The 17,272-nt window shown below is 38.3% G+C and overlaps 1 protein-coding gene across 2 annotated transcripts in view; it reads left to right on the top strand.

The window, feature by feature from the left end:
- EXOC6B (exocyst complex component 6B) overlaps positions 1-17,272 on the top strand; it is a 728,809-nt gene that overhangs the window by 446,525 nt on the left and 265,012 nt on the right. For both annotated transcript variants that reach the window (XM_070379801.1, XM_070379802.1), the window contains exon 17: positions 8,709-8,843. In XM_070379801.1, the coding sequence (XP_070235902.1) occupies positions 8,709-8,843 (135 nt within the window). The remainder of the gene's footprint in view (positions 1-8,708; positions 8,844-17,272) is intronic.

The raw sequence follows: 17,272 nt of genomic DNA, 5'->3' as shown, positions 1-17,272 counted from the left end.
TAATACACTGTCTAGGTTTGTCATAGCTTTCCTTTCAAGGAGCAGGCATCTTAATTTCATGACTACAGTCACCATCTGCAGGGATTTTGGAGCCCAAGAAAATAAAATCTGTCACTGTTTCTACTTTTTCTTCTTGTATGTGGCATAAAGTGATATTAGTTTTTGTAATGTTAATTTTCAAACCAACTTTTTCACTCTCCTCTTTTACCCTCATCAAGAGGCTCTTTAGTTCTTCTTCACTTTCTGCCACTAAAATGGTATCATCTGCACATCTGAGGTTGTTGATATTTCTCCTGGCAGTCTTGATTCCAGTTTTTGATTCATCTAGCTCAGCATTGCACATGTTGTACTCTACATATAAGTTAAATAATCAGGGTGATAATTTACAGCCTAATCGTACTCCTTTCACAATTTTGAACCAGTCCATTGTTTCATGTCTGGTTCTGTTACTTCTTGATTCACATATAGGTTTCTCAGGAGACAGATAAGGTGATCTAGTACTCCCGTCTCTTGAAGAATTTTCAACAATTTGTTGTTATCCACACAGTCAAGGGCTTTAGCAAAGTCAGTGAAGCAGAAGTAGTTTTCCTGGAATTACTTGGCTTTCTCCAAGATCTAATGAATGTTGCAGTTTGATCTCTCTTTCTTCTGCCTCTTCAAAACCCAGCTTATACATCTGAAAGTTCTCAGTTCATGTACTGCTGAAGCCTAGCTTGAAGGATTTTCAACATAACCTTGCTAGCATGTGAGATGAGCACAGTTGTAGTTGGGACATTCTTTGGCATTGCTTTTCTTTTGGATTGGAATGAAAACTTGACTCTTTCCAGTCCTGTGGCCACTGCTGAATTTTCCAAATTTGCTGGCATATTGAGTACAGCGCTTTAACAGCATCATCTATTAGGATTTTTAAATAGCTCAGCTGTGATTCTGTCACCTCTAGCTTCCTCATAGTAATGCTTCCTAAGGCCCACTTGACTTCACACTACAGGATGTCTGACTCTTGAATAATGGTCACACCATCATGATTATCTGAAATTCTTCTGTGTTTTCTTGCCACCTCTTCTTAATCTCTTCTGCTTCTGTTACATCCTTATCAGTTCTGTCCTTTATCATGCTCATTCTTGCCTGAAATGGTCCCTTGATCTCTTCAGTGTTTTTGAGGAGATGTCTTTGCCCTTCTATTATTTTCCTCTGTTTCTTTGCACTGTTCATTTAAGGAGGTCTTCTTATCTCTGCTTGCTGTTGTCTGGAACTCTGCATTCAGTTGGCTGTATCTTTCTTTCTCCTTTGCATTTCTCTTCTCTTCTTTCAAAGCTATTTGTAAAGCCTCCTTGGACAACCACTTTGTTTGGGATAGTTTTGGTCACTGCCCCCTGTATAGTGTTACAAACCTCCATCCATTGTTCTTCACACACTCTGTCTACCCGATCTAATCCCTTGAATCTATTTGTCACCTCCACTGAATATAATGTAAGAAATTTGATTTAGGTCATACCTGAATGTCCTGGTGAATTTCCCTACTTTGTTCAATTTAAGCCTGAATTTTGCAATAAAGAGCTCATCATATTAGCAGTAGTCAGCTACAGGTCTTATTTTTGTTGACTGTATAGAGCTTCTCCTTCTTTGGCCTCAAAGAACATAATCAGTCTGATTTCAGTATTGACCATTTAATGATGTCCATGGGGCTTCCCAGGTGGCTCTAGTAGTAAAGAACCCCTACTGCCAATGTAGGAGATGCAAGTTTGACCGCTGGGTTGGGAAGATCCCTTGGAGGAGGGCATGGGAACAAAGTCCAGTATTCTTGCCTGGAGAATTCCATGGACAGAGGAGCCCGGCAGGCTACAGCCCATACGGTCGCAAAGAGTCTTACATGATTGAAGCAACTGAGCAACAGGGCAGTCATAATGTCCATGTGTAAGGTCATCTCTTGGGTTGTTGGGAAAGGGTATTTGCTATGACCAGTGTGTTCTCTTGTCTAAATTCTGTTAGCCTTTGCCCTGCTTGTATCCCAAACCAAACTTGCTGATGGTTCCAGGTATCTCTTGATTTCCTACTTTTGTATTCCAGTCCCCTGATGAAAAGGACATCATTTTTGGTATTAGTTCTAGAAAGTAGGTCCTCATAGAACTGGTCAACTTCAGCTTCTTTGACATCAGTGGTTGGGGCATAGACTTGGTTGCTGTGATGTTGAATGGTTTGCCTTGGAAATGAATTGAGATCATTCTTTCTTTTCAGGTTCCACCCAAGTACTGCATTTTGTACTCATTTGTGGACTGTGAGGGCTACTCTTCTTCTAAGGGATTCTTGCCGATAGTAGTAAATATAATGAATTAAGTTTGCCCATTCATGTCCATTTTAGTTCACTCATTCCTGAGATGTTCTATCTTGCCATCTCCTGCTTGACCATATCCAGTTTACCTTGATTCATGGACTTAACACTACAGGTTCCTATGCAATATTGTTCTTTACAACACTGAATGTACTTTCACCATCAGGTACTACCATAATTGCTCATCGTTTCCACTTTGTCCCAGCTGCTGCATTCTTTCTGGAGCTGTTAGTTATTGCCCTCTGCTCTTCCCCAGTAGCATACTGGACACTTTTCTACTTGGAGGGCTCATCTTCCAGTGTCCTATCTTTTTGCCTTTTCATACTGTTCATGGGGTTTTCCAAGCAAGAATACTGGACTGGGTTGCTATTTCCTCTTCCAGTGGACCATGATTTGTCGTAACTTCACTATGACCCATCCATCCTGGGTGGCCCTGTACTGCATGGCTCATAGCTTCATTGAGTTATACAAGCCTCTTTGCCATGACAAGGCTGTGATCCATGAAGGTTTTACAGTGAATGAAAGGATATTCTGTTTCTTTATGAAGAATGTAACTATAGAAAGGCTTAAAATATAAATTAGACATAAAATAATTTATTTATTACACATGACAGCAATATACCTTCACTTAAATTCCTTCTCAAATATTATTTCCTTAAAGAGGCCTCTTGACCACCCTATCTCCAAGTAGCTCAGATAGATTAATACCCTCCCCTTGTACCTACTTTTTCTCTCTCCTATTCCCAGTGCTTACTACCCCCTGCTGTCATACTATGTATTTGTATGTTTATATGTTTACTATAATCTCCATGAAACCAAGGACTGTGTCTTGTGTATAATTATGTACAACCCTATCCCAGTTCCTGGGCATATAGAAATTGTTAAGTAATGAAAGAGAGAAGAAGGGGAAAAAAAAAAAAGAAAGTAGGTAGGTAGGTTTTCAGTGTAAAGTTAAAGAAATTTAGAGGGGCTGGTAGTTATACCATATTGAACACATATTTTTATGATTATAATCATGCCCCAGGGGATCTGAATAAATGACTGATGCTTTGCATTCTCCTTTTCCTTTTAATATAGTTTAGGTTGATGACCATTCCTATGTTATCTCCTGCATATCATTTGTCTCCATCCCCTATTGTTAACAGCAACGATATTGCTAATATTATGTTAAAACATTGTATACAGAAGTTTTTCAAATATAATCTTTGTGTTAGTCCTTTGAATTTGAAACCAGTAATTCCAAGTATTTTAATAGTTTAGATATTTACCATAGAGATGGTATAAAATGGGTAGCTGACGCAGCTTTTTATACCCTCTTGCTGCAGTGAAATGGAGATAAAATTCCTTGAAGTCTTCAGTTCAGTTCAGTTCATTCACTCGGTTGTGTCCGACTCTTTGCGACCCCGTGAACTGCAGCTCACAGGCCTCCCTGTCCATCACCAACTCCTGAGTCAACCCAAACCCATGTCCATTGGGTTGGTGATGCCATCCAACCATCTTATCCTCTGTCGTCCCCTTCTCCTCCTGCCCTCAATCTTTCCCAGCATCAGGGTCTTTTCCAATGAGTTAACTCTTCACATGAGATGGCCAAAGTACTGGAGTTTCAGCTTCAACATTAGTCCTTCCAATGAACACCCAGGACTGATCTCCTTTATGATGGACTGGTCTTAGGGATAGCTTATACTTGTGAATGAGAAATAAGACTGTTATTTAGTTTTTAATCTTTTCTATCAGTAGTTGAGAGGCATTGGTGGGTGGAAAGAGTCATTTTCTTGGCTTGGATTAGTCCATTTGAAGCTTCAGTATACTAAATTATCTGTTTTGGGGGACAAGGTAATGTAACATATCAGAAGTAACTTATAATCAGGAACGGAAGCCTCTTCTTGGAATTTAAGGCTTAGTTTTGAACTGTTAACGATTATGAAGACGTTTTCTTTCCTGGAGTTTGTCAGGAATATGAACACCTATCTGTGATCATAGTTCAGCTTCTGCTGTGGTGTTTGGAGCAAAGTTGAAGAAGTGATGCCTACAATCTACTCTGTGCCTTCTTTATTAGATTCTCTCTGATTTTAGGAAGGAAAGACCCCCCCCCTCCCCCCTCCAAAAAAAAAAAAATTCCTGTTTCTTAAGGGTTTTTCATCTAAGTAACTTCTGTCATTTGGTTGTGGAAGTGTTTATTTGCTTTTTGGTGTTTTTTTTTGTGTGTGTGTACAGTTTTCATGGAAATCCACTTTATGTGAGATATAACCAGTATCTTAATACATTGTTAGTTCCATGTTCTTGAAACAATAGGACAGTTTAGATTGCTGCAGTGATATATTTTTAAAAGAGAGTGGGTAGTATGGGTTAAAAATATCAAAGGAGCTCAAACTCTGATGAAAGTTGATATAAGAAATTGCTTCATTTCACCCTTAAGTTCAAAATAACTCCCAAAGCATCTGGCTTCACATTTGTAAATGCCCTTTTAAGGATTTTGGTTAGCTGTCATTCAGGAGTAGAGATCACTTAGACCTCATTAACAGACAAATATTCCCTTTGAAAATGACATGATATCTACTGTAATCCTAGAGTGTTTTAATAGTCTCTTCTGTGTTCAGCAATGAAACATTTCAAAAGTGACTGACAGCCAATTGATGTAATTCATGGTGATCTTTTGTGTTGACAGATCTTTAAAAAATCATGGGAAATTACTACTGTACCCAGTGAAGCCACCTCCTTTTTTTTTAAACTGCCAATATCCTGCAAAACATGACAATTTTCTCTTTGACTGCCACTGTTTTTTATTTCTATAACATGACACGATTCCTCCTTATTATTAGGATTTCTTTTGATAGATAGAATGTGTTCCCTATTGGTAATGCTCATTTTAAAATAGAAAATTTTTGGTTCCCCAAATTAACTCTCTTACTTTTCTAGCTTCCACATCAAGACAACCTTTCCAGTAGCCACATTCCCACTCATGAAGAAGAATGATTTAATGTATAAAATTTAAATTTTTAAAGTGATTTTAGTCCTTCTCTGAAGAAGAAACACATCGAAAGGAAGAGGGTGAGAAATCACTTATTTTTGTGGGTGTTTTTCCCTAAAGCACTCTCAAGTTAAAAAGCTGATATTTTGGGTAATTTTATAGGTGACAGAATTTTTTTTCCAAAATTCGAAGTGTCCAAATTCAAACTATCGAATGAATGGAAAGGACCTGGGTATGTGCTAAGTTGCTTCACTCGTGTCTAATTCTTTGAGACCCCATGGACTGTAGCCCACCAGGCTTCTCTGTCCTTGGGGATTCTCCAGGCAAGAATACTGGAGTGGGTTGTCATTCCATACCCCAGGGTATCTTCCTGACACAAGGATTGAACCCATGTCTCTTATGTCTCCTGTATTGGCAGTCGTGTTCTTTACCACTACCCCTACCTGGGAAGCCCAACCCTGGGATCGAACCCAGGTCTCCCACACTGCAGGCAGATTCTTTACTATTTGAGCCACCAGGAAAGCCCAGAAAGAGCCTAATGATTAATATGAACTTGTCTGATGAATTTTGGGAAATAGTAAAAGACTTAGTCCCATTGTTGCCCTAACTTATCTTTCTTGGAACTCGTCTTTTATCTTTGCCATTATATTTCAAAAGTAGCTGTTTTTGGCTGATCCTTAGTGGGTAGAAGTTACCTTTTCCCTTACTTGAATCTATTACTAAAGCATTATTATGAGTTGACACGTATTTTTGGAGAATGAATTGTGTATTTGGCCCTGTGCTGTGTGCTGTTTGAGGAGGTTGTTGTTGTTCAGTCGTGAAGTCATGTCCGACTCTTTGAGACTGCTTGGACTGCAACATACCAGGCTTCCTGTCCTTCGCTATCTCCTGGAGTTTGCTCACATTCGGGTCTGTTGAATCAGTGATGCTATCTAACCATTTCACTCTCTGCCACCCCCTTCTCTTTTGCCTTCAAGCTTTACCAGCAGCAGGGTCTTTTCCAATGAGAAGGTTTTTCAATCAGGTAGCTATAGTATTAGAGCTTCATCTTCAGCATCAGTCCTTCCAATGAATATTCAGTATTGATTTCCTTTAGGACTGATTGGTTTGATCTCCTTGCTGTCCAAAGGACTCTCAAGAATCCTCTCCAGCACCACAATTTGAAAGCATCAATTCTTCAGCCTTCTTTATGGTCCAACTTTCACATCCATATATGACTACTGGAAAAACCATAGTTTTGACTATATGGACCTTTGTCAGCAAAGTGATGTCTCTGCTTTTGAATACACTGTCTAGGTTTATCATCAGTTTCCTTCCAAGGAACAAGTGTCGTTTAATTTCATGGCTGCAATCACTGCTGTGATTTCAGTGCCCAAGAAAATAAAATCTGTCACTCTTTCCACTTTTTCCCCTTCTATTTGCCATGAAGTGATGGGATGGGATGCTATGATCTTAGTTCTTTGAATGTTGAGTTTTAAGCCAGCTTTTTCACTCCTCTTTTACCTTCATCAAGAGGCTCTTTAGTTCCTCTTCACTTTCTGCCATTAGAGTGTTATCATTGGCATATCTGAGGTTATCGATATTTCTCTCAGCAATCTTGATTCTAGCTTGTGTTTCATCCAGCTCGGCATTTCTCATGATGTACTCTGCACATAAGTTAAATAAGCAAGGTGACAATACACAGCCTTGGTGTACTCCTTTCCCAGTTTTGAACCAGTCTGTTGTTCTGTGTCTGGTTCTAACTGTTGCTTCTTGACCTGCATACAAGTTTCTCAGGAGACAGGTAAGATAGTCTGAGACGTACTCACATCTCTCTAAGAATTTTCCACAATTTGTTGTGATCCATACAATCAAAGGCTTTAGTATAGTATTTCTGATTATGGTCCTATTAATAATTTAATTTAATATTCCACAGCATAATACAGTCACTTTTACTGAAGTACAATTCTATCTTTTAAACTTTGTTTTCGAATATCATTTGATTTAAAAATGTGTAGTACCTCCCTTCATCTTTAACTCCAGTTTTCCCCTTCTGTCATCTACTTACTTCTCTGGATTATTATCTCATTAGACTAAAAGAGGATGCAAGTTCATTCATAGCCTTAAACACCAAAATTCCCCTGCCTACCACAACCCCACCCCTAGACATATTCTTGTGAAAATGAAAAGTTAAAGATGTAGAAAAGAAAAGTAAAAAAGGTTCCATTTTACTTTATCTTTGTGTTTCTTTTTGGGGAATGTGAATAGTTTTTTTTTTTCAATATAAATGTATTTATTTTAATTGGAGGTGAATTACTTTACAATATTGTATTGGTACATAGTAGGTATCAGTCATTAAAAATTTTAACTTAATTTTTTACATAAGGTAGAATCAAAGAATGGAGATGTATGGTTGATGTCAGCCCCTGAATCTGATAGTTCAGCCTAGTATACATAAAAATGTAGTACTCCAGGGCTGCCATCTTAAGCTTATGCTAAAAGGCACTGGCTGAAATCATTAAGATGAGACCATAATTTGAAGGTTGATGACTTGGATTTGAATCCCAGTTTAATTTCATTTTTTGTTTCTCTTATGGTAGAATGGAAGTAATAAGTATGCCCACTTAACTTACTTCTTCAGGTTGCTAGGAGGGTGATGTAAGAAAATGAACTGTAAAGTGGTTTAGAAAGTTTAATTCTACAGACAGCAGTTTTCTTCCTCATCTTGCTCTCGAAGAAATTTAGAGATGGCTTTTTATCATCAGTACTGCCTTCTTTAAGGATCTCTTCTGTAAGAAAAGGAAAATAGTATTAACAAAAGAATATTTAGTCTTCATAATAAGTGTGAGTTAGAAATTATTATTAATATTTTACAGGTAAATAAATAGGCTTAGAGAAGTCAAGAAACTTTGTCAGTATCAATAATTTGTAAGTAGTTGCTCCCTGGTTTCTCTGATTCCTGTGCTCATATTTTTTTCTTTCATAGAAACTGATGTAGTTTATTTATATATTGCAACTGTTCCAAAATTCCTATGTTCACTGTGCCTTATTTTGAAACTTACTGTCCTTTACTGTCTTATTCTTTTAATAGGAGTTTATTTTATTCATTTGGCAATTATTTATTTCCAGGTTGTATGCTAAATACTATCAGTTTTTTATCTTAGCCTAGTCTTTATTTTGAACCAAAGATATGAGTTTAAAATAGTGACATTTACTCCTATGGTTGGGGGAAATGCTAGATTCTTTGGGAAGTCAGGGAAATCTTCATAGAGGAAGTGATACCTATCCTGTGCTTTCACTTTAACATTTACAGAATACAGATGGCCTCTGCCATTATGCCTTTTGTTTTTCTTATACCAGTAGATTCATAATGAGCCATGCATCCAAGGTTAAATAGTCAAATGACTCTTACATGTTCTTGTTATTTTCTAGCTTGTCCAGATTATTATCAATACAACACACTTGGAGAAATCCTGTAAGTACTTGGAAGAATTTATCACCAATATCACTAATGTCCTTCCAGAGACAGTCCACACTACCAAGCTGTATGGCACCACGACTTTTAAGGTGAGAAAGTCCTGCAGTACTATAGAAGTGCTTCTGGTGTGCTGGGGCTTTATACCTAACCTTGCTTTGTTTCTCTCATAAGTCATACATGGTCTTGAGAATAAGTCCTTATTATTTCCTTAGGAAAACAAATACCAATGCCTGTTTTGGGGTGTTTAAACTAAAAAGGGTCTATGGTTGTATTCACTGAATCTTCCTTATATTTCATACGTAAAAATGACTGTTTTCCTCTACTGACTGCCTGGCATTCAAGAAGTCTTAAGTTTGGTCTAGAAAATGGTGGTTATAGCTGAAATCAACAGCAATTAAAATTTAAATTTAGCCACCTTCTCTTCTCTGTGTCCTATTTCTAGTCTTTTCTTTTTTTACCTTACTAGAACATGTATGTTTTAGGATTCTGTTGTTATTATTTGATGATTGCAGTTTTCAAGCAAATATATGTTTTGAAATCCAGAAGTTGATATGAATTAGATATAAAATTATAGAATTGAAATTTTTTTCTCTATTTCTCTTTATTGGTACCTTCCCTTGAGAATAGATTTAAGAGTACAAATCAAATTTGATTCATGTTGCTTATTATATTTTATGAGATATAAAAATTGTTGGTATGATCTACTTTTTTCTGTTCTAAGAAAAAAGATGTGAAAGAACCTGTCCAAAGCAGTCTTGAGAGAAAAGAACAAAGCTAGAAGCATTACACGATCTGATTTCAAAATGTATTATAAAGCTATAGTAATCAGAACGGTATGGTATTGACATAAAAACAGAGATATAGATCAATGGAACAGATTGCAGAGCCCAGAAGTAAACATGCATATATGGTCAATTAATTTATGACAAAATGGCCAAGAATGTATAATGAGGAAAGGATGGCCTTTTCAAAAAAGTAAATCAAAACCACAATGTGATAATGCATCACACATGTTAGAATAGCTATCAGTAAAAATACAAAAGATGATAAATACTGGACTAAAGGGAACACTTGTACACTGTTGGTAGGAATGTAAATTGGTATAGCCATTATGGAAAGCAGTATGGAGGTTCCTCAAAAAATTACAAATAGAGCTTGTAATTTCTTGAAGAATCATATGATCTTGCAATTCTGCTTCTGGGTGTGTATTCAAAGAAATTGGAAAATTGTATTTCAGAGTTATATATAGTTCCATGTTCATCGCAGGAATAATCACAATAGCTATGATATGGAAACAGTCTTAAGATAAGTGGATAAAGAAATGTTTTATATATATATATACACACACACAAACATATATTCTCCATATATGTATTGATATTGATATGTGTATATATATGAATATTATTCAGTTATGAAAAATAAGAACATCCTACCATTTGTGATAATGTAGATGGACCTAGAGGGCATTATGCTAAGGAAAATAAGCCACACCAAGAAGGACAATTACTGCCTTTATATGAAGAATATTTTTAAAAATTAGTAGAAAAGTGGTTGCTAGGTACTAGAAGAGTGGGTTAGGCAATAGAGAGAAGTTGGTAAGGAGGAACAGACTTTCAGCTTTAAGAGGAAAAGGAGTTAAGGATCTAATGTAAAGCATGATTCCCATAGTTGATAGTACTGTATTGTTGCTAAGAAAATAGAACTTAAATGTTCTTATAGAATAAAAAGTAATATGTGAGGTGATGAGTATGTTAAATAACTAGATGATGGAAAAGAAATACTCTCACAATATATATGCGTGTTAGATCACCACAATGTATGGTTTTAAATATCTTATGATTTTGTTTTCAGTGAAGCTGAAAAAAAGGAAAAAATGGGATGTGTAACAACTGGTGTATTCTTTCTCTATGTTTATCATTACATTGACTGCTAGATGAATTACACATTTATGATGTGACCTTGGGTTATTTCAAATTATCTATAAAATTACTTACAATAGAATTCATTATACATGATTTATATTTGTAGCTTGTAAACTTTTCAATAATGTCTCATTGTATTAATATCGACTCTCTTTTAGTGATGGATACTGAGCGACTTCACTTTCACTTTTCACTTTCACGCATTGGAGAAGGAAATGGCAACCCACTCCAGTGTTCTTGCCTGGAGAATCCCAGGGACGGGGGAGCCTGGTGGGCTGCCTGCCATCTATGGGGTCGCACAGAGTCGGACACGACTGAAGTGACTTAGCAGCAGCAGCAGCAGACTTATTTTATAAAGAGGCCCCAAGTATTAATATGAAAATATGACAAGAGATTTAAGACTGTTAGGATGACTTTCCTTAGGTAATTTAATAGGAATTATAAATATTCTTAAATATTATCATTATTATGGAACATGGGCAATAATTTTATCAAAAAGTATTTCTACATGATTTCTACACGTGGAATCTAAAATTTCTCTTTGAAAGAAAATGAGGTGGGGACTTACAGTTGAGTGTTGAATAGAAAATAGGAGAGAGAATGTGATGTGCATTTATAGTTGTTTACCCTATGTATGTAATATAATTACATACATATGTATGTACGAATATGTAATATGTACTACTATTCTTCCTCTAATCCATTTCAATTTTCTTATTTCAAGGGCTTTTCAAATTATGGTTAGAAATCCTCCCAGAGGATGACTTGTGTATTTTGTTGTTGTTCCAGCATTAAAATTGCTGAGGGAAAATTAAAGGCAGACAGGAAGGCATAGAGGTTGAGCATCCAGTTAAATACTTAGCAAAGGAGAAGTTCTGGAGACCACTAAAGGTCATGTTGACAGTGCTTATTGGAAACACTGATTGCTTAAAACACATTGAAAGTTTATTTTTACCAGGACTGTTTCAAAGCAGCTAACCCAGAACTCAGTATAAACATGGCAATTATAAGAGCTTCATATTGTGTATTTTCCTAAGCTACTGTTTCCAGAAAACTTCTCCTAGCAGATGGAAACTTTAATGCTGAAAATGGGGCAAAAATAATCAGAAGGTCTTCAAGGTATTTTCTTGCAGAGTTCCTTCTTGTTTTTACCATATGTGACCTAATCAAGCTGATATTCTTAGCTTTCCTTGTTTATAAGAATTCCCTCACTCACTGACAATATAAAATGAAGGTATTTTACATCACAAATATTGCCTGTGTACCTACTATTAAATAAGGTAGATTTTTGGGTAGAAGAAGAGAAAATACTTAGTCCTTTAATTTAGAGTTTATAATCTATAGGGAAGACAGTCACTGTAAATTTTGTAAAGAACTGTGCAAAAAAAAAATGCTATAATAATACAATAAATACATTAAACTTCTCTGTTTTCTAAAAGTTTTTATAAAGCATTTGTTACATACCAGGCAATAAACCAGTGTCCTGGCTTGACGTAGCTTATATTCTAGTGGTGATGGATGGCACACAAACAAAAAATTTAATATAATGGCAGGTAGTGTTAAGAACTAGGAAGACAAAGAAATGATCTGAATGAAATCAGAAATTGAATCACTTGGATTTCTAATAGATAAGCATTCTAGTCGGAGCTAGGGCTTATTAGGTGGCTCTAGTGGTAAAGAACCCACCTGCCAATGCAGGACGTATAGGAGATGTGGGTTGGGAAGATCCCCTGGAGGAGAGCATGGCAACCCACTCTGTCCAATAGTATCCCATGGACAGAGGAGCCTGACAGGTTGCAGTCCGTACTGTCTCAAAGACTCAGAAAAGACTGGAGTGACATAGCATGCACTCATGCATGCACGTCAGAAGTTACAGTATAGTTCAGTTCAGTTCAGTCACTCAGTCGTATCTGACTCTTCGCGACCCCATGAATCACAACACGCCAGGCCTCCCTGTCCATCACCACCTCCCGGAGTTCACTCAGACTCAGGTCCATCGAGTCAGTGATGCCATCCAGCCATCTCATCCTCTGTCGTCCCCTTCTCCTCCTGCCCCCAATCCCTCCCAGCATCAGAGTCTTTTCCAGTGAGTCAACTCTTCGCGTGAGGTGGCCAAAGTACTGGAGTTTCAGCTTCAGCATCATTCCTTCCAAAGAAATCCCAGGGCTGATCTCCTTCAGAATGGACTGGTTGGATCTCCTTGCAGTCCAAGGGACTCTCAAGAGTCTTCTCCAACACCACAGTTCAAAAGCATCAATTCTTCAGCGCTCAGCCTTCTTCACAGTCCAGCTCTCACATCCATACATGACCACAGGAAAAACCATAGCCTTGACTAGACGGACCTTTGTTGGCAAAGTAATGTCTCTGCTTTTGAATATGCTATCTAGTTTGGTCATAACTTTCCTTCCAAGGAGTAAGCATCTTTTAATTTCATGGCTGCAGTCACCATCTGCAGTGATTTTGGAGCCCAAAAAAGTAAAGTCTGACACTGTTTCCACTGTTTCCCCATCTATTTCCCATGAAGTGATGGGACCGGATGCCATGATCTTCATTTTCTGAACGTTGAGCTTTAAGCCAACTTTTTCACTCTCCACCTTCACTTTCATCAAGAGGCTTTTTAGTTCCTCTTTACTTTCTGCCATAAGGGTGGTGTCATCTGCATATCTGAGGTTATTGATATTTCTCCTGGCAATCTTGATTCCAGCTTGTGTTTCTTCCAGTCCAGTGTTTCTCATGATGTACTCTGCATATAAGTTAAACAAGCAGGATGATAATATACAGCCTTGACGTACTCCTTTTCCTATTTGGAACCAGTCTGTTGTTCCATGTCCAGTTCTAACTGTTGCTTCCTGACCTGCATACAGATTTCTCAAGAGGCAGGTCAGATGGTCTGGCATTCCCATCTCTGCAGAATTTTCCACAGTTTATTGTGATCCACACAGTCAAAGGCTTTGGCATAGTCAATAAAGCAGAAATAGATGTTTTTCTGGAACTCTCTTGCTTTTTCGATGACCCAGCAGATGTTGGCAATTTGATCTCTGATTCCTCTGCCTTTTCTAAAACCAGCTTGAACATCAGGAAGTTCACGGTTCACGTATTGCTGAAGCCTGGCTTGGAGAATTTTGAGCATTACTTTACTAGCGTGTGAGATGAGTGCAATTGTGCGGTAGTTTGAGCATTCTTTGGCATTGCCTTTCTTTGGGATTGGAATGAATACTGACCTTTTCCAGTCCTGTGGCCACTGCTGAGTTCTCCAAATTTGCTGGCATAGTGAGTGCAGTACTTTCACAGCATCATCTTTCAGGATTTGAAAGAGCTCAACTGGAATTCCATCACCTCCACTATCTTTGTTCGTAGTGATGCTTTCTAAGGCCCACTTGACTTCACATTCCAGGATGTCTGGCTCTAGATGAGTGATCATATCGTGATTATCTGGGTCGTGAAGATCTTTTTTGTACAGTTCTTCTGTGTATTCTTGCCACCTCTTCTTAATATCTTCTGCTTCTGTTAGGTCCGTACCATTTCTGTCCTTTATCGAGCCCATCTTTGCATGAAATGTCCATTGGTATCTCTGATTTTCTTTAAGAGATCTCTAGTCTTTCCCATTCTGTTGTTTTCCTCTATTTCTTTGCATTGATTGCTGGGGAAGGCTTTCTTATCTCTTCTTGCTATTCTTTGGAACTCTGCATTCAGATGCTTATATCTTTACTTTTCTCCTTTGCTTTTCGCTTCTCTTCTTTTCACAGCTATTTGTAAGGCCTCCCCAGACAGCCATTTTGCTTTTTTGCATTTCTTTTCTATGGGGATGGTCTTGATTCCTGTCTCCTGTACAATGTCACGAACCTCATTTCATAATTCATCAGGCACTCTATCTATCAGATCTAGTCCCTTAAATCTATTTCTCACTTCGACTGTATAATCATAAGGGATTTGATTTAGGTCATACCTGAATGGTCTAGTGGTTTTCCCTACTTTCTTCAATTTAAGTCTGAATTTGGCAATAAGGAGTTCATGATCTGAGCCACAGTCATCTCTTGGTCTTGTTTTTGTTGACTGCATAGAGTTTCTCCATCTTTGGCTGCAAAAAATATAATCAATCTGATTTCAGTGTTGACCATCTGGTGATATCCATGTGTAGAGTCTTCTCTTGTGTTGTTGGAAGAGGGTGTTTGCTATGACCAGTGCATTTTCTTGGCAAAACTCTATTCATCTTTGCCCTCCTTCATTCCGTATTCCAAGGCCAAATTTGCCTGTTACTCCAGGTGTTTCTTGACTTCCTACTTTTGCATTCCAGTCCCCTATAATGAAAAGAATAACTTTTTTGGGTGTTAGTTCTAAAAGGTCTTGTAGGTCTTCATAGAACTGTTCAGCTTCAGCTTCTTCAGTGTTACTGGTTGGGCCATAGACTTGGATTACTGTGATATTGAATGGTTTGCCTTGGAAACGAGCAGAGATCATTCTGTCGTTTTTGAGATTACATCCAAGTACTGCATTTCGGACTCTTTTGTTGACCATCATGGCTACTCCGTTTCTTCTGAGGGATTCCTGCCCGCAGTAGTAGATATAATGGTCATCTGAGTTAAATTCACCCATTCTAGTCCATTTGAGTTCACTGATTCCTAGAATGTCGACATTCATTCTTGCCATCTCTTGTTTGACCACTTCCAATTTGCCTTGATTCATGGACCTGACATTCCAGGTTCCTATGCAATATTGTTCTTTACAGCATCGGACCTTGCTTCTGTCACCAGTCACATCCACAGCTGGGTATTGTTTTTGCTTTGGCTCCATCCCTTCATTCTTTCTGGAGTTATTTCTCCACCCATCTCCAGTAGCATATTGGGCCCCTATTGACCTGGAGAGTTCCTTTTTCAGTATCCTATCATTTTGCCTTTTCATACTGTTTATGGGGTTCTCAAGGCAAGAATACTGAAGTGGTTTGCCATTCCCTTCTCCAGTGGACCGCATTCTGTCAGACCTCTCCACCATGACCCGCCCGTCTTGGGTTACCCATAGTAGAAGGTATTAGGTAGTCAAGGTGATCAGTATGCAGAGGGGTCAGTCTGGCAATGCTGTATGTATCATTTGTGGTAGGAATGGTAAGAGACAGGATTTCGAGTCATATGATTTCTAGGTTTTAGGCCACAGTAAGGAGAAGGCGATGGCACCCCACTCCAGTACTCTTGCCTGGAAAATCCCACGGATGGAGGAGCCTGGTGAGCTGCAGTCCATGGGGTCGCTAAGAGTCGGACACAACTGAGCAACTTCCCTTTCACTTTTCACTTTCATGCATTGGAGGAGGAAATGGCAATCCACTCCAGTGTTCTTGCCTGGAGAATCCCAGGGATGGGGGAGCTGGTGGGCTGCCGTCTATGGGGTCACACAAAGTTGGACATGACTGAGGTGACTTAGCAGCAGCAGCAAGTATTTTTTATTTTATTTGAAATGAAATGTGAGGCCATAAGAAGACTGGAAATGATGGTGATAACCTGATTTTATAATGGGTAACACTGGTTGCAATGTGGAAAATATATGATAGGTCAATAAGAGTGGAAGAAGGCGCCCAGTCTGAAGGTCATTACAATAGTCTAGGTAAGAGAGACTGATCATCTGGACTATAGTGGCAGGGACAGAAGTGTAAAGAAATATTTTTGAAGGTAGAGATGGCAAGTTTTACAGCTAGATTGGGTATGAGGTTATAAGAGAAAGCATGGAGTCAAAAATTATTCTAAGATATTTAAGCTAAGCAAACTAGATGAGTAGTGATGCTATTACCTAAGATAGGGAACAGTGAGAAAATAACAGGTTTGGGGAGTGGCAGTAGAATCAAGATTTCCATTTTTAATATATTATGTTTGAAGTATTTAGTAGTCATTTATCATAGAGATATTAATTTGACAGGATAAAGTCATGCTGCTAAGTCACTTCAGTCGTGTCCGACTCTGTGCGACCCCATAGACGGCAGCCCACCAGGCTCCCCCGTCCCTGGGATTCTCCAGGCAAGAACACTGGAGTGGGTTGCCGTTTCCTTCTCCAATGCGTGAAAGTTAAAAGTGAAAGTGAAGTCGCTCAGTCATGTCTGACTCTTCGCAACCCCATGGATTGCAGCCCACCAGGCTCCTCCGTCCATGGGATTTTCCAAGCAAGAGTACTGGAGTGGGTTGCCATTTCCTTCATAGTTGTACATAAAACTTTAAAACTTATATATATATATATATATATAAAGATGGTATTTAATACCATGGAGCTGGCTTTCTGCTGGGAATTGAATATAGATAGAGAAAAGCTGAAGAACAGGGAAGCCTGCAGTCCACAGGGTTGCAAAGAGTCAGACTCTTGCTAAGTCAGACTTAGCAACTGAATAGCAACAACCAAAGAAAAGCTATGAGGTTTGAGCTCTAAGGAAAATCAACTTTAACAGATCTAGAAGAGGTGAATGGTACTTATCCCAGGTATGAAACTTTCAAGGAGGACTTACCAGAAAAGGCTTAGTAGGAGGTGTCCAACAGGAGTATCTTTGGACCTGCAGAATGTATCCAGAGAAAGGATGAGGAAGGGATAAGGGACATTCTTAGGTGAGGCAACTTCATGTA

The sequence above is a fragment of the Bos mutus genome, chromosome 11, assembly GCF_027580195.1.
Source record: "Bos mutus isolate GX-2022 chromosome 11, NWIPB_WYAK_1.1, whole genome shotgun sequence".
NCBI classification, from domain to species: domain Eukaryota; kingdom Metazoa; phylum Chordata; class Mammalia; order Artiodactyla; family Bovidae; genus Bos; species Bos mutus.
The sequence above is the reverse complement of the archived record's forward strand: the minus strand, read 5'-3'. Positions and strand labels throughout refer to the sequence as shown.